The sequence below is a fragment of the Cynoglossus semilaevis genome, chromosome 9 (genome assembly GCF_000523025.1).
Source record: "Cynoglossus semilaevis isolate Cse_v1.0 chromosome 9, Cse_v1.0, whole genome shotgun sequence".
NCBI lineage: Eukaryota > Metazoa > Chordata > Actinopteri > Pleuronectiformes > Cynoglossidae > Cynoglossus > Cynoglossus semilaevis.
This window is the reverse complement of record NC_024315.1, coordinates 17,277,295-17,301,276: the sequence shown is the minus strand read 5'-3', so window position 1 is coordinate 17,301,276 and position 23,982 is coordinate 17,277,295. Positions and strand designations below refer to the sequence as shown.

At 44.8% G+C, this 23,982-nt stretch overlaps 2 protein-coding genes across 4 annotated transcripts in view; both read left to right on the top strand.

Moving 5' to 3' along the window:
- Window positions 1–2,820: 2,820 nt before the first annotated feature.
- On the top strand, window positions 2,821–15,461 carry frmpd1a (FERM and PDZ domain containing 1a). The gene is made up of 15 exons (XM_025058496.1): window positions 2,821–3,842; window positions 3,934–4,097; window positions 6,042–6,144; window positions 6,253–6,298; window positions 7,402–7,506; window positions 8,409–8,504; window positions 8,861–8,986; window positions 9,075–9,194; window positions 9,344–9,480; window positions 9,606–9,825; window positions 9,911–10,093; window positions 10,176–10,320; window positions 10,569–11,374; window positions 11,432–11,874; window positions 12,284–15,461. The coding sequence occupies exons 1-15, from the start codon at window positions 3,724–3,726 to the stop codon at window positions 15,405–15,407; spliced, it is 5,937 nt and encodes a 1,978-aa protein (XP_024914264.1). The 5' UTR covers window positions 2,821–3,723; the 3' UTR covers window positions 15,408–15,461.
- Window positions 15,462–19,281: 3,820 nt separating this feature from the next.
- The window catches only part of LOC103384245 (multidrug and toxin extrusion protein 1-like), a 7,540-nt gene continuing 2,839 nt past the window's right edge, over window positions 19,282–23,982 (top strand). For 2 of the 3 annotated variants that reach the window (XM_025058268.1, XM_025058267.1), the window contains exons 1-10: window positions 19,282–19,539; window positions 20,024–20,125; window positions 20,198–20,266; window positions 20,435–20,583; window positions 21,382–21,424; window positions 21,629–21,673; window positions 21,773–21,870; window positions 22,201–22,298; window positions 22,856–23,037; window positions 23,791–23,899. In XM_025058268.1, the coding sequence (XP_024914036.1) occupies window positions 19,357–19,539; window positions 20,024–20,125; window positions 20,198–20,266; window positions 20,435–20,583; window positions 21,382–21,424; window positions 21,629–21,673; window positions 21,773–21,870; window positions 22,201–22,298; window positions 22,856–23,037; window positions 23,791–23,899 (1,078 nt within the window). In that variant the 5' untranslated portion in view covers window positions 19,282–19,356. The remainder of the gene's footprint in view (window positions 19,540–20,023; window positions 20,126–20,197; window positions 20,267–20,434; window positions 20,584–21,381; window positions 21,425–21,628; window positions 21,674–21,772; window positions 21,871–22,200; window positions 22,299–22,855; window positions 23,038–23,790; window positions 23,900–23,982) is intronic. The other variant, XM_008317686.3, reaches the window with a different exon arrangement.

Genomic DNA, 23,982 nt, shown 5'->3' with positions numbered 1-23,982 from the left:
CCAGTGTGTCAGTAAAGTTAATCTGATCCAATAATCCTGTATATGTAGCCAGTAGTCTTGGATTGTTTTTAATTTTGGAAGTTGACCAGTTCAATCAGTCGCAGCCCATGTAGTAGAGTGCGACCCACTGCTCCTGTTTCACCAATGGGTCTTGCTTCAGTTCTCACTGTTCAACCAGCTGACTGAGATCTGACTTTTCAGTCCGGTGTGGCTTAGTTCGCTAGTGTTTGAGGACATGAAGATCCACCAGGGGGATCATAGAGTCAGAATCAGACAGGACTGAAAGAACAGCCAGTGTCTGACTCCAGTGTGTGTTACCTTGAACAGAGCAGTGAGGTGAAGGTACAGCTCAGTCTAATCTGGCTCAGCCTCAGTGACGCACACACACACACACACACACTCTGTCACTGTCTCTAATCCTTATATAAATGCTGTGTGTGTTGGAGTGTGTCTTCAGACAGCAGGTTTGTCTGAGTGTCTGAGGAAGACCAAACCCAGGTCTTGTCTTTGTTGGTTTCCAACAAATGTTCTGCATCACTGGTGTTGAAGTTGACAATGATGTAGGATTGAAAGGAGACGTTGCTGTTGAGGGTGACACCCAGACTCTCACCTGATTGGTTATCAATAGGAACTGAAGTGGTTCAGGCAGTTGGAGCTGGAGAGACGTTGGAGGGTGGAGTTGGCTTGACAAGTTACTGTAGGTAGAGCTGAGTTTCATCCATGCAGCAGTGGACGAGGGTGTTGTATCTATGGATGAGAGGAAGAGACTGGGGCTGGATGAACCTCACTGTAGCTGTAGATATTCACAGTGGACAGCCCCTCACAGCCGGAGCCAACGAACCCTAACCTACAGGTCTCTGATTACAACCAGTCCAGCCGAGGGAAGCCCCTGATGATCAGTAATATTTCAATGACTGAGAAATATAGCATTAACCAGTGATGGACTCTCTCTATCAATAGTCTGTTAATGGCTCCTAATGGAAGGAGAGACAGTACACCAATCATCACTTTAGTCAGCATGTGTATTTTTGCATGAAAGGTAGTGGACTTAACTATAGCACAGAGTAGAATCAGCCCAGAAGGAGGCAGTATGGAGGGGAGGAGTAATGAAGATGGAGTGTGAGTGGGAGCTGCTGCTGGTGCTGCTGCTGCTGCTGGTGGGGCTGCTGCTGCTGCTGGTGGGGCTGCTGCTGCTGCTTGCTTTCTCCTGCAGTGTGTTTTTCATTCAGCCCAGTCTGGTCCAACAGTTCTGTCAGGTTACATTTAAGTCCCTGCAGCAATTTAATAGGAGCGTTCTGCCAACTGAAGTGAAGCCCCACCCCTGCCTCCTGCTGTAGTTAATCAGATTTGATTTATAGTTTTCATAATGCTATAGAGAGTGTATGTGTGTGGGTGTGTGTTTGTGTGTGTATGAGCATCAGCTTTAGCTATAAATTGCCAGCTACTTAGTTTTTTTCTCACTAACACCCCCTACAGGATAGAAACGTAAATTTAAGATTCAATAAAAAAAAATCAAAATTAGGAAATTTTAAAATGTATTTTTTGGTAATAACAAAGTATAATATATTTTCTCATTTATAGAAACAGGGTTCCTACCATTGTAAGGTTTGGTTTGAAAGTTAAATGTCACCAAAGTATCTGTACATTATATCACAAGGATATACCATAACCACAGAGTGATGTGAGAAGGAAGTACAGCACAGTGTTCCCAGTGTCAGACGTCTAACGTTACACACAATGAATGTAAAACAATCATAACTGCATGGGTTCAAACATGGGCTGGAAAAAAAAAAAATTAGAACCTCTGGGCATTCGGGTTTTATTTTTTCCTGTAGGTCATCTTGAAAAGCTTTTGGCTGCAGTACCATCAGTGGTCAGTAGGCTTAAAAATCTATATGCAGTTTTCTCAGGTCATTTTGGAGTCATTGTTTAAATTCATATATAACATATAACAGAATATTGATAGTAAAGCATGAAAACCTGGTGTGTTGTACAGATGTTGAAGGAGAACACAGAGAGTTGGCCACAGGTTGAAGCACAAACCTATGTCCGTAACTGATCCATAGTTTTCCAGGTCAGTTCATTAGACTGAAGAGGAGCTCCTCTTTACAGTCCTTACACCGACATCCTCCCTGCTGGAGAGCTACTGTGAGGCCTGTAAAAACCTGAACTCACTGCATTGTGCCCCGTGTAACCTGAGAGGGGAAACACAGGGAGCAAAGGTAAACAGAAGGAGTGAGACGGGGAGGCAGGAGGGGAGGAGGAGGAGGAAGAGGAGCTGGACAGATGGAAGGACGATGATCCTATGACTTCAGATCCCAGGGGACACCTCACTGTCACTGTTGATCCTCCAAACAACCGTCAACCAAACATCATCCATCCACTCATCCGTCTTTTAATCCATGGATGTATCCATTACAACTTTCCCAGTACACAGGATCACAGGATCCACCTGCTGTTCCAGTGTGTTCAGTAGTAAATGAAATAATGCTGGAAGTGAAAACCATCCATCCATCCATCCATCCATCCATCCATTCATTCATTCATCCATCCATTCATCCATTCATTCTCTGCCTGCTCACTAACTCATTCAACTTCTCACAGCAGTGGTGGTTCTACATGAGTGTTCAGCCTCAGTATCTGTTTCACTCTCTCAGTGCAGTGAACTCAGCCTCTGATGATGTGGAAGAAGTATTTGGTATCAGCTAATGACTGAGTCTTTGTCTGCCAGCCTCAGTCTACAGGGACTCCGTGTGTCTGTCTGTCTGTCTGTCTGTCTGTGTGTGTGTGTGTGTGTGTGCCAGTGCACGCGTGTGTGTGTGTGTGTGGGTGTGTCTGTCGTCATTTTCCGATGCTAATGGTTAGCCTTTTGTGCCCGTCCTGGTTGTTTTTGACATTTCTTCTTCATTGAATTACACTGAGAGCTTCCATTAATGGTATTGATCAGCTGAACAGCAGCTAACCCTCCACTGGTGTCTCCCCCAGCTGTCAGCCTGACCCACTGGGTTACATCTCAACAAGTATGCAGTCATAGGTGTCACCCCTACATGGTGTCCACTAGGGGTGTCCCTTATCCCATTTTCAAAAACCTTTGGAGCCTAAAACCATCAAATTATATTAAATTGTTTTTTGTCAAAGTGTCAAAGTGACACTTTGGTGGAAAGATGAAGGAAAAGTGCATTTCCGAAAAGCTGTAATCCTCTGTGACATCGTATTTGGATGTAACCTGATACCAAACGTGTCTAAAGTGTTTTGAGCTGGTTCCACCAGGACCCATTAAGTCACTGTGGACTCGTGCATTAGCCCAACTGAGGCCCACAGACACCAGAGGCAGCCCACATCCATTACATCTATCCAACCCAGTCGGATGATCGAGGCGAGTTTTATTGATATTTACTGAAATTTGAATCTTAAATGTCAGCAGTCACATCAGTGAAGAGGCTGAGACGCAAATGATGTCACTAATGGTTCTGTCCCAGTCAGAAACACAGTGTGTGTGTGTGTGTGTGTGTCTGTCTGTCTGTTATGATAGGGACATTTTGGTGGTAAAATATTGATGTGGGGACATTCATCCTGTCCTCATCCCTGTGGGACTCCCTCCCCTGCAGTGATGGTTTGTTGAGGTTTAGTTTGGAGTCGGTGGTAAAGTTATAGAGGAATCCATTTTGTTTTCCTGTTTAATTTTACTGCTAACAAACTCATTTGGAACCTGTTGTCAGGTAAATGGAGGTGCAGGACAGAAGCCGCTCTCCATCCCGTAGGACCAGCAGGGTGGAGCAGGTGGTTGGTCGATGGCTGAGACGGTCCAGAGACCTGGGCAGCAGGTCTCACTCTCTGGGCAGGTAAAGTACTACACTCAGACCACTCAGATACTGTATTACCTCATTATCCAGTTTTTTATTGTGTGTGTGTGTGTCTTTGTCCACCCTCCAGAGACCGTGCTGCTGGAGATGGGAAGACAGCTGAGTCCAGTGGCCTGGATCACAGAAGTTATTCCTTCCGCTTCACCGTACAGATTCAACAGGATCAGGCCTTCTCCTCTCATGGACTCACTCTGTCCTCCCAGACGCCCATTCTGGTTGAAGACGTCATCCCAGGTACAGTAGGATTATTTAGACTTAGGCCTGGAACTGTACACCAGACCTGGGATATGTGGAGAAACATGGTTTTGTCAGCTGTTAACAAACGAAAAACACTGAGCAGGACTCAAGGATGTCGTCCTTCTATATGTCTCACATCTCTATTCTATATATGTCTCACACTTCTATATATGTCTCACACTTATATATATGTCTCACATCTCTATTCTATACATGTCTCACACTTCTATATATGCCTCACACTTCTATATATGTCTCACACATATATGTCTCACACTTGTATATATGTCTCACACTTATGTATATGTCTCATACTTCTATATATGTCTCACACTTCTATCTATATCTCATACTTCTATATGTCTTATACCTCTCTCTCTATATATATATATATATACGTAAATCTATATATATATATATATCATACTTCTATATATGTTTCATACATTTATATATGTCTGGTACCTTTATATATATGTCTCACACTTATATTCTATATATGTCTGGTACCTTTCCACCGGTGCTGAATAATAAATACACAGGAGAGCAGAACAGTTCTGTGGTGAAGCGGCAATCTGCTCCTGAACCCCCTAGTGGTGCAGTGACACATGACATCCTCCAGTCTAGTATTCTCTGCTCTTTTACTACAAACACACACACACTCCAACTTCACATAGACATAACACATGGCCACACCTTTAAGATATATACAAATATTTTCCAGATCTCCCTCTAATCTGACCATAACTGTAATCCTGACTCGTTTTTGAACCTTCTAATACCATGTCACTCAGTGAGGACCAGGTAAATGTCCCCACTACAATGGTTTTTTTTACCATGTGTCTTCATGAGTATATGTACACCAGAAACACACACCTCTCCTACACAGAGATGGTTGATGGTGTCTCTAATGGCCAAACTGAGCCTTGGCTCCTTTCTCCTCTCTGTGTCTGTCTGCTGCTGCCAACTCTATCCTGACTGTCAGATATGGAGCCTGGATTTTTTTTAGCTTCTTCCTTCTGTCCCTCGTCCTCATTTGTTTTCGAAGGAGGAAATATCAAGTCTAATTAACCGTTTCTCTTTAATAACATAGAAGCCAAAAGTCACTTAACTAACGTATTTGCAGGGGGTGGTCACGTGACTCCGTTTGCTTATTTTGCTATCATGGACACAGAGAGTGTGAACAGCTCCTTGGTCCAGACGTCTTAGGCCTTAATCAGGTGATGGAACTGAGCCCAGTGTTCAGACCAGGATTTACATTAGTCTCTGTGAAGTGAAAGCAACTGAGTAGCAAACTGTGAAGGAGCAGTGACAAAAATATAAACTAAATATTACCAAATTTGGTCAACAGGAAGTGAATAAGTTCATGTCTGAGGGCAGAAAAATAATATTACAGATAATAATAATAATAATATTACACAGACATAAAAATGCTGGTAATAATAGCAGGGGGCTGTAGCTGAACAGTTTACTAGGACCGTGAAGTCATCACTGGCTTCACCTGGCCTACAGTTGTGCTGCTGCTTCAGTGAAACTTGATATTCAGTGAGGGCCACATTAGCTGACCAGGGAGTCTCATGAGAGCTGGGAGCTGCTGGTTTGAATCCTCTGCAGTAGATGGAGGGCAGAAGAGGAAGTGAAGTGTGTGTTCGATCCGTGACGATCTTAATTACATTTACATTATGCTGATCTTGATGTTATGGGTTTCACCTGATGGATGATAATGGAGAGTCGATGCTGCTGATAACAGTAAGAGAGTAGATGAGAGCGCAGAGACCACCGTGGTTATTGTTTCAAAAACCCTACTGTGATGGAAATGGGATGGAGAGGTCTGTAGAAGTGTGTGTGAGACCGACGACAGGAATAAAAGCCTCCGTCTGTCATGGGCTCTGAATGCAAACCCATTCAAAACCCACTAGCGACGGTGTTTTGTGTGTGCAGGTGGTCCTGCAGATGGTCGGCTCGTCCCAGGCGACCAGCTCGTGAAGATCAATAACATCGCTGTAGATGACCTGACCCCGGAGCAAGCTGCTGAAATAATCAGGTCCACATTTAAATAAACACACACACGCACGGTTACAGTAATTGGACATGAATCAGAGAAAATGAAAACATCCTGTATTAACCAATCAGCTGCTGCCTTCTCTTACAGGGAGTGTCAGGATTCACTGATCATGACTGTCCTCAGAACAATGCTGGTGAGTTTTACTACAAGTATACTACCTATACTGCATGTACTACCTATACCAGGGGCCTCTAATGTGTCTTCAACTCAAGGGCCTCCACGCTGTTGGAGCCACAGAGGAGGGTCCACCTAGTGTTGGGTTAGGGCAGGCATGGGCAAACTAAGGTCCGGGAGTCGGATGCGATCTGTTCAGCATTTTATTCCGGGCGGCCAAACTTTTCCAAATTACATAATTTATTATACTATTCTCATTATACTTCTGCCTTTCCCTGCAATACCCACGTTTACCCAATAGATGGCATAAAATTTGAATGACTCAGCATTTTTAATACATTTCTTACTTAAAGGTTTAAGGTTTAAAAGATTTCAGCATCCTGGTGTGTGACTGAAGATGGCAGTGTCTAGACGATGAATGAGAGTGCTGGTGTAAATATTATGTTTCTGTTTTTAAAACGATACAGCCAGAGAAGATGAAGACTTTCTGACAGAAACCAGAATACTTTCATCTGAGATTTATCAACAGGAAGTAACGTGAGACAAACACAGATGTGCGGTCAATTGAATTTCCACCTGAAGGTCTGGAGTCTGACATGTATGTTAGAGGGTGACAGTGAACTCATCACATTCTAAAACGCTGTTGTCAGTAAAACTGTCACTCAGGCCAGGGGTCAAATGTCATGGCTAACGACCTTCCTGTCACTGTATATCAACGTCACCACGTGTTGATGTACAGTCGTAAACACCACCTCCTCCAACAGCACCAACACACTAACGCCTACTGTATGATACTCCAGTATGAGTGTGTGCGTCTCTTCCATAGATATATTTATGGGGACGTGATTTGAAAATTAAAAAAAATTCTTTTACAGACACTCGTGTTCGTGGGCTCTCCACAAAGTGAGAGGTTCAACAATTTATTACAGCATTTAGTAGAAACCACATGTCCCTCGAGGTGTAGTTGGTAAATGAACATCGTACACGTGCTGCACAGGCTCGAAGTGATTCTTACGGTCTGTCGTCCATCACCTGACCTAGTCATTCTAAAGATACGCTCTGATTCACGGCTGATCAATTATTAAAAATCGACTTGCTGTTGTATTGATCTGTTTCTCACAGGGCCCAAAGTCTTCGTTCATCACACCGGAGAAGAGAGCCAAGCTCAGGTCCAACCCTGTCAAAGTTCACTTTGCTGAGGAGGTGGAGGTCAATGGACACTGTCAGGTCGGTCTGTGGGTCAACCTGTGGGCCACAGTGTCTGCTGTGATACTGTAGCTCCTTAGAGATGGCAGTAGCTTCATGCTTCATGATGTACAGCAGGTCTGGCTCATAGAAATAATGTAACGGTGCAGTTTAATTGTTTTTTTATGTTCTTACCACTAGGTGTCATAATGAAACTGTACTTTAACTTAAATGCTTCTCATCATCCTCTTATTGTTAGTCGTTATTTTTTAAAACCCTTAGCAATTTCATATGTCCATAAAATCTAGTTACCATAGCCCGGTAACTGCATGCAGTGCGTAGGTTTACCAAGGGAGGGCGCACTTTAGCAGATTTTATGCATCCACAGTTTATTTCTACACTCCAAAAGTTTTCTCTCTTGAGGAAAATATTGTTTGTTCATTGTTCATTCTTCCAGCCTGTGTCCTGGGGGTTTTATTCCATATATATAAAGAAAAGTTATTGAAACAAGGTGCTGATAAAATGTTTTGTTTTTTTTCTGAGAGTCAAGTGTTTCTACAGAGCAGAGATGAAAGTGCTGTTGTTGCAGTTTAGTCACAGATCTCGTTACTGCCCAGAGTTTTGAATTCAGCTGCAAGAGAAAAAAAAACACAGAAGCTGGAAAGACTGTCACTAATCACTGAGGAAACACTGATCAATACCTGCCTGCTCCTCTGCTCATTTACTGTTTCCTTATCACGGTTTTAACTCCAGATCAGAGGCAGATCAATGAAGAGATGTTAAAGAGCAGCGTGAGCTCAGGGCTGCAGCCAGAGGAAGACAAGACAAGAGTCACAGAAAATAAAAAACACAACATATTCAGCTAGAATTGCTTATAGCGAACATTAAAAATCAGAAAAGTTCAAAAGCTTAATGACGGGGAAAAAAATAATGTTTCTCCTCAGGGAAACTCTCTGCTGTTCCTGCCCAACGTTCTGAAGGTTTACCTGGAGAACGGTCAGACCAAGGCCTTCAAGTTTGAACCCAGCACCACAGTCAAGGTGAGGCAGTAGGCCGTCCACCACACGTACACACACCTCACACACACACACACACACACACACATCCAATAAATATAATGATTAATGAGGTCAGTGTCCATGGAGGGAGGAAATGTTCTGCTCAGGTCACGAACCTGTCGAGGACACGATTATTAACACCCTGATAAATATACTGTATTATTATGAATATATGTTCAAATATATATGTATATGTACAATAAATATAATGATATATATTAGTTTACTTTTGTATTCTCTTCTACTGTAGTTGGTAGCAAATCAGCAAAAATGTTTCCTGATGTTGTGAAATATTGTCTCTTGGGTGTGTGTGTGTGTGTGTGTGTGTTGTCTCTCAGGACATAGTGATGACACTGAAGGAAAAGCTCTCTCTGAGCCGCATAGAGCATTTTTCACTGGTCCTGGAGCAGCAGCACAGCATCAGCAAACTGCTGCTGCTGCACGAAGAGGAGAGGATACAGCAGGTACACACACACACACACATATATATATATATATAAGCTTATTATTATTGTTAATAATGGTCCTGTAAACGTGTGTGTGTCTCATCAGGTGGTCCAGAAGAAAGAGGCCCACGACTACAGGTGTCTGTTCAGAGTTTGCTTCATGCCCAGATCCCTCCAGTCTCTGCTGCAGCAGGACCCCACCGTCTTTGAGTATCTTTACCTGCAGGTACTGTGATTCATCTGATATATGATGATATATGCAGTATATGTCTCTCTGTGTAGTTCTAGTAGATAGTTTTTCTGTTTCTACACCAACGGACAAACCTTTGATCAGAGGAGAAAATGTCTTCATTCTCTGTGCTGTTCTCTCTCCAGGCTGTCAACGACGTTCTGCAGGAACGTTTCGCAGTAGAGATGAGATGCAACACTGCTCTGCGACTGGCCGCCCTGCACATCCAGGAGAGGCTGGCCAGCTGCGGACAGTCGCCCAAGACCAACCTGAAGACTGTCACGTAAGATAAAGACGTTTGACATGATTAGAGTCAAGAGCAAAATAAACGACCTGGACATATTTATTTTTTTATTATTATGTAGTATTAATTCATCAGATTTACATTGACCTTGTGTGTTCCAACAGGAAAACATGGGGAATAGAGAACTTTGTGTCGTCCACGTTGTTGAGGAACATGCGGGAGAAAGATCTGAAGAAGGCCATCAGCTTCCACATGAAGAAGAGCCCATCACTGCAAGATCCCAAACAGAAGGGTTCCTCTGTCAACCAGGCACGGATCAACTACCTAGAAGAGCTGGGGGATCTCAAGTCATTTGGGGGGAAGACCTTCAGTGCCACCATGATGGTAGTTCTCTGGAGCGTTAGCTGATTTGTCTCTGTTGTCTCCATAGAGTGCATTTCTCCTAACAGAACCTTCTTCATCTCTTCAGCTCCAAGACAGAGAGTCCACAGTCACCCTGCTGGTGGGAGCGAGGTATGGGGTGAGTCAGGTGGTGAACCACAAGTTGAGCATCCTGTCCTCCTTGACTGAGTTCACCTGCATCACACGCATTGAGCTGCTGCCTGAATCAGAGAAGGTCAGCCTGGTGAAAATATACCTGCAGGACATCAAGGTGAGGACACCAGAACGTGATTCATGACTGAAACAAAGTCGTTCCTAGTTCTTGTCCCATCCAACAACATCTTGTCTCCCAGCCCATCACATTACTGCTGGAGACTTCAGCGGCCAAAGATCTGTCCTGTCTGATATCGGGATACTGTCGAGTCTTCGTCGACCCCAACCTCAACCTCTTTGCCTGGACAGAGGAGCAGAAGAAGCACAGAGTGTCTGCTGAGGAAGGTAGGAAGAACACAGATTTGTAGAGCCATTGACACCAGGGTCGACATCCCCTAGGGCACATGAGTCAAACTCAGGCCCGGGGGCCAAATCTGGCCCGCAGGGTAGTTACATAGGCCCGCAAGATCATATCAAATGTGTACTAGAGTTGGCCCGCCATTATATAGCCCCTATAACTGGGAAACACCTTGTGTCTCCAGTGTCTGCGTCCTTCACAGTGTCTTTGCCGTCCTGTGGTTTCACGTTCACAGGTTACGTGTCCAGATGTGGCAGCGACTCAGACGACACCTCCGACCTGGACATGGAGCCACTCATCACGCTGCCCTCGGTCAACGACAGGCCACGATCTAGAAAGAGATCCTCCTCCTCTGAACCTGACGGCCGACAGAGAAAAGACAAAGAGAGAAGGAGGAGAAGTAAAGATGAGAGGGAAAAGGCAGAGAGACTTTTGGACCGTAAAAAACCAGAGGAGGAGAAAGATGTTGACACGGAGAAGGAGCGGTCGCCGCAGGAGAGCAAAACCGAAGACAACGGGAATATCGAGGAGACGGAAATAAACGAATCACAAGAGCAACAGAAAAGAGAGGAAGACGAAGTGAAGCCCCCCGATGATGAGGAGCAACGCTGCGTCTCAGAGGCTTCAGATTCTTGTCAAACCGACTCCCGTGTCCTCACCAGCCCTTCCAGTGACTCCCTCGATGCGTTGGAGGAGGACGATTTTCTCCAGTGTTCCTCGTCCTCACAAACCCGTTGCGACTTCCCTCTTCAGCTTAATCCCTACTCCCACAGCCAAGTCCAGCCGCACCTCCTTGCTCCTCCACCAGCTCACTCCCATCCACTCTTACACATAACAAGTCTAGAAACAGGAAGAGGAAGAGGGCAGTGCAGGAGGTCTGGGGGCGGAGCTGACACTCAACTGTTTGACCCTGTCTCCACCTGGGACACAGTCCACCCAGCTGGGAAAGATCCAGGGTTCTCCTGCTCTGACCAAAGCTCTCTCTGCTTCGCTGACCTCTCTCGCCTGGTGGATCTGCTGCCCAGCCCTCCAGAGGCTAGCGATGATGATGATGATGATGATGATGATGATGATGATGATGATGATGATGATGATGATGATGATGATGATGATGATGAAGAAGAGGATCTGCGGAGGAGAAAAAATAAGTTGTTAACAGAAATGGAGACCTCAGAGAGGAGAGCAGGTGAAGTGGTGGGTCTCACCGTGGAGGGAGGCTCTGGGGGGAGCCCCCTCTCTGTATCCCCGTCCTCCTCCTACCTCACAGAGTCTGTGTTCAATTTCGACCAGAGTGACACTCGCTGCTACTACAAACTCTGCTCCAACATCACCCCCGACAGCGCCCGTAGTCTCCCCCACCCTCACTGTCAGAGTGAAGCCAGAAACTTGGAGAAGTTGGAGGGAGATGAGGATAAAACAGTGCCAATCCTCCAGCCTCCTCCTGGATTTGGAGACAGCAGCTCTGACGAGGAGTTTTTTGATGCCAGGGATCGTTTAACTTCCCCTGAAGACCTGGCTGCAGGAGCTGTGCTAAGAGGCGAGTATTTCCATTTAAAATTCAGTCTTCTGTGGTACATGTTCATTATGAGGAACTACGATCATTATGAAAAGAAATGTTATTTAAATGTTACTGTGAACATCAGTTCACTAAAACTGGAGGCCAAAAAACGTTTCAATCAAAGCAGTTTTTATTTTTATTATTATTATTATTATTATTATTATTATTATTATTATTAGTCCGTTGTTCATTGCCTCTGAAAGCTTACCTAGAAAAACCATGGGTTTATATTTATGTACTTTTAAAACTGCACAGAGCACGACGGTTGACTTTAAAAATGAGCAGTTAATAATTTTACATATACATATATATATATATATATATATATATATATGTGTACCTTAACATGAGGTAAATATAAGACAGATGACCAGTACTGTATGTCATTTCAGTAACATGTCAACATGTGGTTGTGCAGGTATCTCTCCAGAGATGAAGCTGGATTTCCTCAGCCTCAGTGACATCACAGTCTCTGTTGTTGACGGCGACAACATTGAAAAAGAGACAGAAGAAGAATTGGCACCGGAGACAGATGTTGGAGAAACACTATTCCAGCTCAGAAGAAGGTCACGAAAGCGGCGTTCCTTCATGGAAACCACTTACACCTCAATGGTGTCGTACCCAGGACCAGACCCAGAGTCACAGAAGGACACTGGACTTCAGAAAGGCTTCCTGTCAGATGTTGATGCTGCACAGACGCTCAGTTCAGTTTCCAAACCTCCATCCCAAACTCAGAATTCCAGTCCTACTGTCTCCTCTTTGATTTACTTTGAAGGAGAACCAGCTCAGCTCGAGTCCAAACCCATCCAATCAAAAGCCAAATCAGACAGTCTCTCCCAGACAGAGGCCAGAAACCCACAGACGTCCTGTAGGACCAGGAAGCAGGAAATGGAGATGGAACCTGATGCAATGGAATCAAAGTCAGTCACAGATCTGGTGAAGGCTACATCTCCGACCATCACTGTTGTTCGCTGCAGGGTAGATCCAGATGGGAAGGAGAGTGCTGACCGGAGAGGTGACGGGAAGGAGGAAGAGGAAGGACAGGGGGAGGTTGAAGATGGTAGAGGGGAAGGAGACCTGCAGCTTACTGGTCACATGTTTTTACCAGTAGTTGTTGAGGAGACACAGAAGAAGGATGTGAGGGACGAAGGGACAGCTGAAGTGAGACACTTCGACTGGAGGGAGTCCAAAGGTACAGTTCACCAAGACAGAACCTGTAGTGTAGCCGACTGTGACCCTGAACATGTACTGGAATTTTCCAACCCAACCTCCTACTCACCACCACCGCCTCCTCCTCCATCATCTCCTCTACCTTCATTACCAGACGTCTCCAAGTCCCAGAGTGACCCCTCAGTGAAGACAGGAGATGAAAGCAGGAACAAAGAGACGGTCCCAGTGTCTGCTCAGGACTTAGAATGGTCCACTAACAAAGCACAAACACATCTACAGGTTCCACGTGGTGTGGTCGAAGACGGACCCGCTGGTGTGGTCAGTTCTGCCGATGAGGTCAGCGACAGCACTAATTCGGACAATGTCTTCGAGGATGAGGAAGTGAGCGTTTCACTTAATTGTAGTTCAGTTGAATCCAGAAGGGTTGGTTCTGGTTACTCCTGCCCTGTCAGTTCTCTAGCAGCAGAACCTGCTGGGGTTGTAACTAGTAACACACTGTATGACTCAAAATCAATACTGAAACACACAGGTGTGTCAAACAACAATGACGACACACCCAGGAATGACTGGAACATTCCAACTGAAGCACAGCGTGGACTTGGTTCAGTCAGGACTGAGGCAGCAGTGATCCACGTCTCCAAAGAGCCTCTGTCACCAACTCCCTTCCTCTTCCACTCATGTTCTCCCAGCATCATGGGCAGATTGTCCTCCTCAACACTGAGGGGTAAGATACAGAATTTGCCTCTGTACCTGTCGCGGTCTCAGGAGAGCCTCCACCAGACTGGAGCAGGAAATCTGAACCGAAGTCCTGCCGTGGACAAGATCAGTAACGGTGCAGACGTCACACGAGCTGTGGACGATCACATGGACGCAGCTGCAGAAACAGTCAGTCAACAGTCAGACGAGTCCGATTCCACAGTCACCGGTTCGGAGGTTGATGGAGAGGTGGTATGTGGCACAGCACCGGTGACGAAAGTTAACTCCCCGCTCCCAGTCCCAACTGAACCCCACCCACAAAACCATATTCCATACTCAATTCCAAACACATCAGAACCCATAACGGAGCCTCCACCCTCCATGGTGAAGATCTTCCACAGAGAAACCTCAGTCATCAAGGACACTCCTGGACCAATAACACAAGCTCCAGAGGCAAACACGTTCCAAGCCACAGATGTAGACAGTTCAGGTCATAAAATGGTCAGTCATTTACCCTCCACCCCAAAGGTGGTGACGACCCAGAATCTAAACAGAGCTGGGCTTCCTTTTCACAATCAGCTGTCCACAGTGAGTTGGACCAACAACCACAGGCCTCTGATGGCTCTCTGTAGACCTCCAGAGCAGAAGTCAGACTCACCAGAGACCCTGTCCTCTGGCTGCAGGGTGTTCACCATCTGTGAGGACTCGTGGCCGACAAAGACTCCAGCACAGCTCGGGACCATGCTACCCTTAAAGTCTGGATTCAGCTGCGGCTCCGCGCTAACGTCTGGATGTGAGTCGGTCGTGGAGGGTCTGCAGGTTCCACTGGACGCTTGTGGCTGTCCAGCGGTCTACAGCAACTGCTTCAGTGGTGGAGACAGCTTCGATGACGAGCTCACAGTCTATGAGTTCTCCTGTCGCACAAGTCAGAATAGTGCTGTGACCCAGACCTCTGCGCCTGTCTCCTCCCTCCTCTCCACTCCCCCCACACATTCTCCTTCCTTCCCACGCTCCATCCTCTTCTCCTCCTCTACCTCTGAGCTCAGCCCTCTTCTTTCCCCTCTCTCTGTCACCTCTGACTGTCACCTGTCCCAAACCCACAAAAACATTATCAGTCAGCTGGGGCAGCAGTGCTATCCAGAACCCCCCATTGGTTACCAGGAACTCCGCGTAGACGTTAACCAGCTGCTCTCCATCCTAGAGCACAGCAGTGGTGATCGACCGGCCGGAGGACACGGGGGACGGCACCCAAGGGACACCTGTCCCGCCCACTTTACAGAGAACAAGCGGATTCTTCAGACGGAGGCTCGTCATCTGATGTCCAGCTGCCAGAAGGTCGTTGGGGTTGAGCAGAACCCAGGACAGATGCTGAACTCTCTGGCCGACAGCTTCAGGACCCTGGTAGAGTTGGCCGGCGTCTGTCTGTGGTTCTCTGGTTGTGACAGGTGTGACCGCAGGAATGTAGAGGCAGTCGCAGGTCTGGCCGACGTGGCCCGCTCATTCAGGGACTTCTGTCTGGCTGCAGAAAGAGCCGGCAGCAAACGCAGCTGCCAGGACCTGAGCACCAAACTGTTGGCCAAACAATGCACTGCTCTCACCGCCTCTGTTTTCTGCCTCACCCAGCTGTTCCGCACACTCACTGCATTATGAGCAGCTCATGGAGACTGGTCAAGCAAACTGTAGCAGGTCGTCTTACACGTGGGCTCTGAAAACACACTGTTGGTATTTTACAAAATCTGCTTTGTGATTGGTCTAGGATTTAACCAGGACTGTTGCCATGACCACAGAATTTCTCCACATCAACATTCAGTGTACACACGTGCAGTCAACAGGGCAAACAACACTGAGAAGCATGTGGCGTATCTAACTGGACGGACCCATGTCCCTGCAGGGGCGGAGCTGTGGGGACTGTTTTCTATATAAGGCTATGTGAAATTAGGTTTATTATTTTGCAAAGTTCTAGAAGACGACATGGCGTGTTGCTGTGTTTGTCCACTAGAGTGTACAATCAAACGATGTTTACAACAAGCTCAGTATTCTTTAGTAGAAGCAACTAATAATGAACTGTATTTCACACTAAAGAGGTGACTTCTAAAAACACTGGTTCTGGTGTGGTGACGGACTCTACTGCAGCCCTGAGACTTAACAGTCAGGAAACACTACAGTTGAGAGGCACCAGTAGAATCAGTCTGTGTTTCAAAATGAATGTATTGCATCCTTATTTATAATCCCATTATATTTATTGACTATTTTAAAACCAACTTTATGGACATGACATTGATTTACTTGAATTTTACTGTTAAAGACAGACGTTAGAGAATAATTCACAAGCACGTAAATTTAAAATGGACTGTTCTGTTAATACAGAACAGACAGTTAATACACTGTATTAACAGAACAGTTAATACAGACTTAGACTTGACCTAAACATGAGCTATTATTTAAATGAACAAACGGTCATTTACGTGTGCAGGGTTTTTTTGTTTTTTTTTTGTCTATTTGCACTGTGTCGCAGTTCAAGGCCTCCAGTCTTCACTGGCTGCATTTGTTAACTGGAAATTGTTCACAAGTCCTACTGCAAAGTGTTTCTACTGGTTGGTTATTCAAACCGATGTTGCCAGGTGTGAAATGTAGGGTTATCCTACCAGAGGTATAAAATTGTCGCACATACGTATCATTGGGCGATGCTTACTTTTACTTTTCCTGGCCACCTTCTTTGCCTCTCCTCCTCCGTCTCCTCCTCCTTCTCCCATTTTCCGCAGCTTGTATTTTGTTTTGGCCTTTTCTCTCTTTCTCCACAGTGGACCCTTCAGTCATGTCATGCTCGTGCTCGTGCACCTGGCAACACTGATTCAAATTGACCGAGTATTTGAAGTCTGTGGCTACAGTACAAACTTTGGACCTAGGACACAGTGTGTGGTGAAGTAGCTGCAGAGCAGAACCCGTAGTGCAAAGTGCAAATCTGATCACCAGGTCAAGAACTGTTCTTTTTTTTTTTTAGTACAAATCAATTACAACCTATCTGATAAACAGTCAGTCATTGAGGCCACTGATGCAGTGTTCAACTATGTATTTATATAATACTGACTACAGTGGTGGTTCTCAAACTATATACACCAGGGGTCACCAACGTGGTGCCCTGGGGCACCTGGTAGCCCCCGTGCGGGGTATATTCTAGTCAACAGAGGGTCAACGGTTGTACTGTTACTGTGCTTTTGGATCAGTTCCACCTGCAATTATATTCAGATGGGTTCAGTGACGATGGTAAGAAGAGTGTCTGAGGTTGTCTGTCCCAAAACTGATTATTATTACATTGGTCAGGAAGGAGCTCTCTGTATTACTAAGTGACCTCAAAGTAGCTCTCAGTTTCAGAAAGGTCAGTGACCCCTGATATACACCATGTAGTACCTCCCAAAAAACTCTCTCCAAGTACCATCAGTACGACCAGCATTACTGTCCACCTTGTTCAGTATGCAATACACTGAATACCTGCTGAGATTATTAGTCTGTTGGTGAGTTCAACTATTGCTACCTGTACCATAGTTTGGGAACCACTGGACTGCCCTGTTCCCATTCATAGGGACCAGGGACTATTACTGCTGGTGTGATGTCCCACAGGACAACCCACAGTGCTGTGCTGGTTGCAGTGGATTGTATATAATCTATTAAAATGTGCTGGCGAATCAAATTCACCCTCCAAATTCTCCACCCTCTCTTTCTAAGAATCTCTACTTAAATCCAGGGAAAGAACAGAAAGTCTTTGGTGACAATCTAACTTAGCCTCGTTTACCTTTGGAGTTACAAACCTGTGGCCTCAGCCTGTTACCACAGCATGCAGCTGAAGTAGTTCATTCAATTTTCATATGCAGTTCATGTGTGTGTGTTTATACCCAAAAGCACTCTTATGATATTCCTCAGATGAGTCAGACTCTGAAAACAAGACACCGAGATCCTGAACAGACCGGAGTAACTGCACAGTTTCTGTTTGTGTTCAGAATGGCTGCAGTGTCTGTGCTGTGTCTGTGCTGTGTCTGTGCTGTGTCTGTGCTGTGTGTCGGAGCAGAGGTTCATTTGTTGGATTATTGCAGCAGAGGAAACTGATGCCACGATGCAGACTTTTGCAAATGATTGAGTATCTTATTTTGAAGTCCTCATCTGTGCTCTCGCAGCATGCTATACAAGCCATAAAATGCATTGATGATTAATCAGGGATTTTATTAGTGAATGACTGAATGATGATGATGATGATGATGCCTCTGCTTTGTAATGCACAACTCTATTAAAAACTAAATGCAATTGGACCTTCTTGTTTGCTCGTCCACTGTTATCAGGAAGTCTGGATTTTGGATCAAGAAAAGAAATATTAACCATTGTATTTTCAAAACAACATAAATATTGACTTTCTTTTTTTAGCTGGTTGACAGGGTTGTATCTCTGAGACTCTGTCTTGTCTTCACTGCATATGTTATAAATCACATCTCAAGGTCTCTTCTTCACTGCATATGTTATAAATCACATGACTTTTTAAATTATTAATTATTATTAAGCTGAGTCATTAGAACAGGTAAATGCTGAATTAAAGAGGACTTGGTACTCTGTAGCACACACATTCCATTCCTCACCGTAATTTGGTTGAAATATAATTCGTACATTTCAGCTTTTAATACACTCAGACCCCAGAGCTAACGTTAGCTCACTGCTAAGGGCTATGTCATGTGTCAGTTTAAATAAGGCAGGTGGTGTGTTCAAACATTTACCCTTGCCTCTATGTCATGAACGATAGTCTGTGAATGTGACACCAGTCCCTGTTACTGTATGACTGACAGGTCGTGTACTTATTAATGCTGAGTGAAAGCTATTTAACAAACACACTTTTGGCTGAGTGTCCTTTGAAATGACACTGTGGTCTTGTTGTCAGGGAGAGAACTCAGGACGACGTTATAGGTGGATGAAAGGTTGTGTCTCAAACCACCTCCTCTGTTGAGAGATGGTTTCTCCAGATTGATGTAGATGGCTTCCTTCACCCGTCTCTCAAACCATCTGTCTTCTCAGGTGACGACATGTACATCCTCATCCACAAAAGTGTGTCCTTTGTCCTCCAGATGTAGATGAACAGCTGAGTCCTGCCCTGAGGAGCTGGCTCTTCTGTGTTGTTGCATACGCTTGTACAGTGGTTGTTTGGTTTCCCCAATGTCGAAGTCAAAGCAGTCCTCGCTGCACTGTACTGCATATACAACACTACTGTGTTTTGAACTGAACTGAAGAAGTCTCTTGACGATGAGATGAGAGGGGAAACGTCTTCTTCGTCCAGTAGCCCTTGATGTTGCCCTTGATGTAACTATATTTTGGATTAAATGACCTGGATGACTTAGAACCTACACAGACATGTTAATAATTAATTTCTCCTCAAATTCAACACAGCACATGGTAAAACCACAACAACCAATGAGCGGCTCTAGCAGCTATATACGTCACAAAGCCGCCCCAGGTGGGTGTGGCCTAACGTACACAAGTTTTCCTCTTAGAGGAGAACAGTTCACAGTGTGACCATCAGAGGTAAGTCTGTTCACCTAGACGGAGTGCTGAATCACTGTCGGTCATGGACGGTTCCGGTCACTCACACGTCAAATACTCCAATGGCGTGAGAGAAGATTTAAATGTAACGGTCGTAAATGGAGACGTGACCGACAAAAAACAAAAGTCCTGCGCTAGACTCCGGAGCTGCATCCCGCTGGTTTACCGACAGGAGCTGAAGCAGCTAGTCAAACTGGCGGGTCCAGTGGTAAGAGTTTATTATTAATAATAGTGACATTGTTGTTATATTTTTTCCTTTAACTATAGAATTATTATTATTATTACTATGTCTGAAAATGTAATGAAATCTTTTCCACCACATCTTGTTTCCTGCGTTGTCCTGATGCTGTCTCGTTAAATTGGACCCTTATCTTTGTAGTAATTTTTATATATGTAATCGAGTATTTTGATCATAAAATAATTTTCTGTAAAACAAAACACTAAAAAAGGACATGAAAATCGTGTTATTTTTACTCTTGAGGGGACAGAAAATGACTTCCGTTATACTTGTTATCCCTCACATTCATTTCCTATTTCTAGATGTAAAGAAATTTAAATTTTTACAAAGGTTGTGAATGTGAGACCAGATGAGATTGAAACAGAGATCAGTTCGGGGGGGGGGATTTGGGGGGTCTTTTGGTTCACAGGTAGAATGTTGTTATAAAAAAAAGTTTTGTTTTTCTTTCTCCCAGATCATTTCACAGATGATGGTCTTCATGATCAGCTTCGTCAGCACTGTCTTCTGTGGCCACCTGGGGAAGATTGAACTGGCTAGCGTGGCGTTATCAATAGCGGTGAGGAGACAGGTTTGACTCTTCGGTGCGTCCGTTCCGTGAAGTCTTTCTCACGTCTGTTCTCATTGGCAGGTGGTGAATGTCACTGGTGTTTCCATCGGCAGTGGTCTATCGCTGACCTGTGATACCCTCATATCTCAGGTATCCTCAGCAGAGGCTCTGACAGAGAAGCCAGAGCTGCTGCTGGGCTCTCACACCATCCTGGGGTCTGAATGAAAACAACTGGACACCAGTGTTTTTGTTCTCAGAGCAGGAGGATGCTCTGTACATCTGCTCACCCCACACTCCCTGTCTCCCTGTCTGACACAGACTTATGGGAGCGGTAACCTGAAGCGCGTGGGTGTGATTCTCCAGAGGGGGGTTCTCATTCTACTCATGGCCTGTTTCCCCTGCTGGGCCGTTCTCATCAACACTGAACCTCTGCTGCTGGCCGTCCAACAGAGTCCAGAGATCGCCAGGTCATTCGGCATCCCATCACCAAAACAACACAACAGTGATACAGCAGCGTGTTGGATTTTAGAAAACCAAAAAAATATTATTCTAAAAATGCATGGGAGCAATACTTCTTAATATTAAGGAAAGTGAGGAAAGTGAACTCCTTGGCATTGTGACACAGCTCACCACTGCACACATTGAAATGTGACCTCTGATTTTAACCCATCACCAAAGTGAACAGGGGGCAGCTTAAGAGCCCGGGCAGCAGTGTGTGGGGACGGAGCCATGATCAGGGCACCTCAGTGGTAACCTGGTCACCACTGCCCCCTGGACTTATTAAGGACTTATCTTAGGACTTACCTTAATTTGATTGTCAATTATTGATGAAGTGGACAGTGGTGGCTTCATGGTTAAGGAAGCAGACTTGGGTCCAGAAGGTTTAAGGTTCAAGTCCCTCAAACACTGCTCCCCTAGTGCTTAAAGCTGCCCCCTGTTCACTATGGTGATGGGTTAAAAACAGAGGTCACATTTCATTGTGCTGTGATGTGCTGTGATGTGCTGTGTCACAAAGACAAATACTGTAGTTTATGTACAAAGATAAAATTCAATTCATTCCTTTGGATGCAGAGCTGGTTTAAGACAGCGTCAGTGACCTGCTGTGACTCCTTTACACTAGAACCACTGAGTCAGTGTGGGTGTTGGTGTTGCTGCCTCACTTCATATTCATATTCACGTTCTTCATTCATCACTGGAGTAACCCATGGATCCAAACCTCTGTCTGGAACAATGACATTTGTCTAAACCTGTCTTTCTGCCCACAGCCTCTCACAGCTGTATGTGAAGGTCTTCATGCCTGCTCTGCCTGTGAGTAAATGAAATACAGCTGGACCTTCACTTTGTAGCCATGCTGACAACATGACTAGTAGTACTGAAGACTTCTGAGAGCATACTTTAACTCAACTTTGTGATGTGAAAATGTCGTGTGTGTGTGTGTGTGTGTATAGAATCATGTTAATACATACACAGCACTAAGGTTTGCTAATGCTACATACCTGTATGTCCCTACAGGCATCCTTCATGTACCAGCTACAAGTGAGGTATCTTCAGAACCAGGTGACTTTAATTTACCAACTGATTCACACACATTGTACAGTAGTGAGTATGAACTCTGTTGATGGATACAAGATCCAAGGTTCTGCTCTGTTCTTCCAGGGAATCATTTGGCCTCAGGTTATAACTGGAGTGATTGTCAACATCCTCAATGCTGTCATTAATTACGTCTTCCTCTTTGTTCTGGATCTGGGTGTTGCGTAAGTGTTTTTTTTTTGTACGACCAGAAACTTTATGGGATTGAATGTTAGGTTGAGGCAGAAGCAAATGTGTGGCTCTTGATTGACCGCTCCTCAGACTGTGGCACTCCACTATGGCAAAATGTAGATTATTTTGGTCAACATTAAAAATACTGTCTGCTGATGAACACTGCCATTCACAACAGAGCTGATCTGAACAAGAATATGTTCTGTCATATCAATGGTATTGATGATACACCTTACTGAGAAAAATAGAATATATACAGTATATATGTGTGTGTGTGTTAAAATATTTGTCATGTTTATGAATTGGTGACTTGCTTCTTTCAGTGGATCTGCAGCGGCCAATTCCATCTCTCAGTATTTCCTGGCAGGGATCCTGTTCATTTATATCTGCGGTCGGGGTTTGCACAAGGCCACATGGTCAGGTATGAAGTCACCTCAACTTTGAACACAGTTTGAGTCCCTCCGTCTTTTGTCTCTGCTGGTCGACGGTGTTTGTTGTGCTGTTCTTTCCTCCTCTTTCATCAGCCAGGCCTGTGTTTCTTCACCTCACTGCTTGTCTATTGTCAACATCCCAGCATATAATGTCTGACACATTAATAACAAAGTAACCATGACACCCTGTGCAGAGTTCATCAGAACCACTGTGGTGAGCAGCTCAGCCAACCAGGCCAGTCAGTGGACTGGACTTTGATAGGACCACACACCATATATAGATCCAAGAGCACTAACTAAGATTCTAAAACCTGGAGCTAAAGGATAAAATAATACACTTGACTCTTGATTATCTTTCTACCTTTAACCTTTTAAACTCACTCACACACACACACACGTGTTAGCAGTTAATCAGTAAGGCTGTTCTTTTCTAAGCGCTAGTAGTTGTGTAACAACAAGATTTTTCTTTTGACTTGATGCGCAAGAGGAATGTGTCCGATCGAAACACAAAACACACTTGGTAAACCTTTCAAACCTTGACCCACAGGTTGGTCCCTGGACTGTCTGCAGGAGTGGGGACCATTCATCCGTCTGGCCATTCCCAGCATGCTCATGCTGTGTCTGGAGTGGTGGATGTTTGAGATCGGGGGCTTTCTGTCCGGAGTGATCAGCGAGACAGAGCTGGCAGCCCAGTCTATAATATATCAGATGGCTGTCATAGCCTACATGGTACAGTCAAAGGCTAATCCTCTTCACCGTAACACACTCCCTGGACCTCCACTGGTGTGGTGTATGTAGTTCACATTGGAATGTAGGTGTATGTCAGTCACAGATGTTGACCTATTGACCCTCCAAGCTGACAAATACGAGGGTAAAGTAAAAGCTCTAGGACAAAAATAAATCAGTTCCTGCTCCCCACACCCTGCACAGTACACTACATAAGGTGCACCCCACTTTGTAGTGGTGTCTGAATGTGTATTGGGTAGAAGTTGTCCACTGTGTAGGGCACTCAATGTATCCCACAATGCACTGCAGAATCTAGTGTCTGTCAGTTTTAACTGTGTGGCAGTAATTATGTAATTCACTGTGCACAGAAGTAATGTCTGGATAACTTTACATGATGACCTTTGACACCTGGTCACAAACTGCTTCTTGGTCTTGTCTAAAGACTCAGAAGGATCTAACTCCAAACATTTGAATCATTTAAGCAGCTTTAACCTACATAGTTATGAATAAAAACCTGGTCAAATTAAACATATGATCAAAACAAATGTGATAAAACTTGTCAACACTGTTATAGTCACCTGAGAGACCAGTTTGAACACGTTCTAGTCATTCACAACACACACCTTCAAAGTCAAAAGATTTGTCTTAGAACTTGTTGAACTGTAAACTGTGACTCCGCTGCAGGAGTGTGTCAACAGTGTATTTCCTCAGATGAAACATAATTCATGTACTCTTGTTGTTCTGTCGGGTTCTCAGTTCCCTCTAGGGTTCTCCGCTGCCGCCAGTGTCCGGGTTGGAAATGCACTTGGTGCAGGAAACGTAGGGCAGGCCCAGCTGTCATGTAAAGTCACGATCGTCAGCTCGTGTAAGGACCATGTTCTGAAAGTAGTAAAAAAAAAAAAACTAAAACATTTTTTTTTATTATTTTTATCACGGATATTGTCGTCC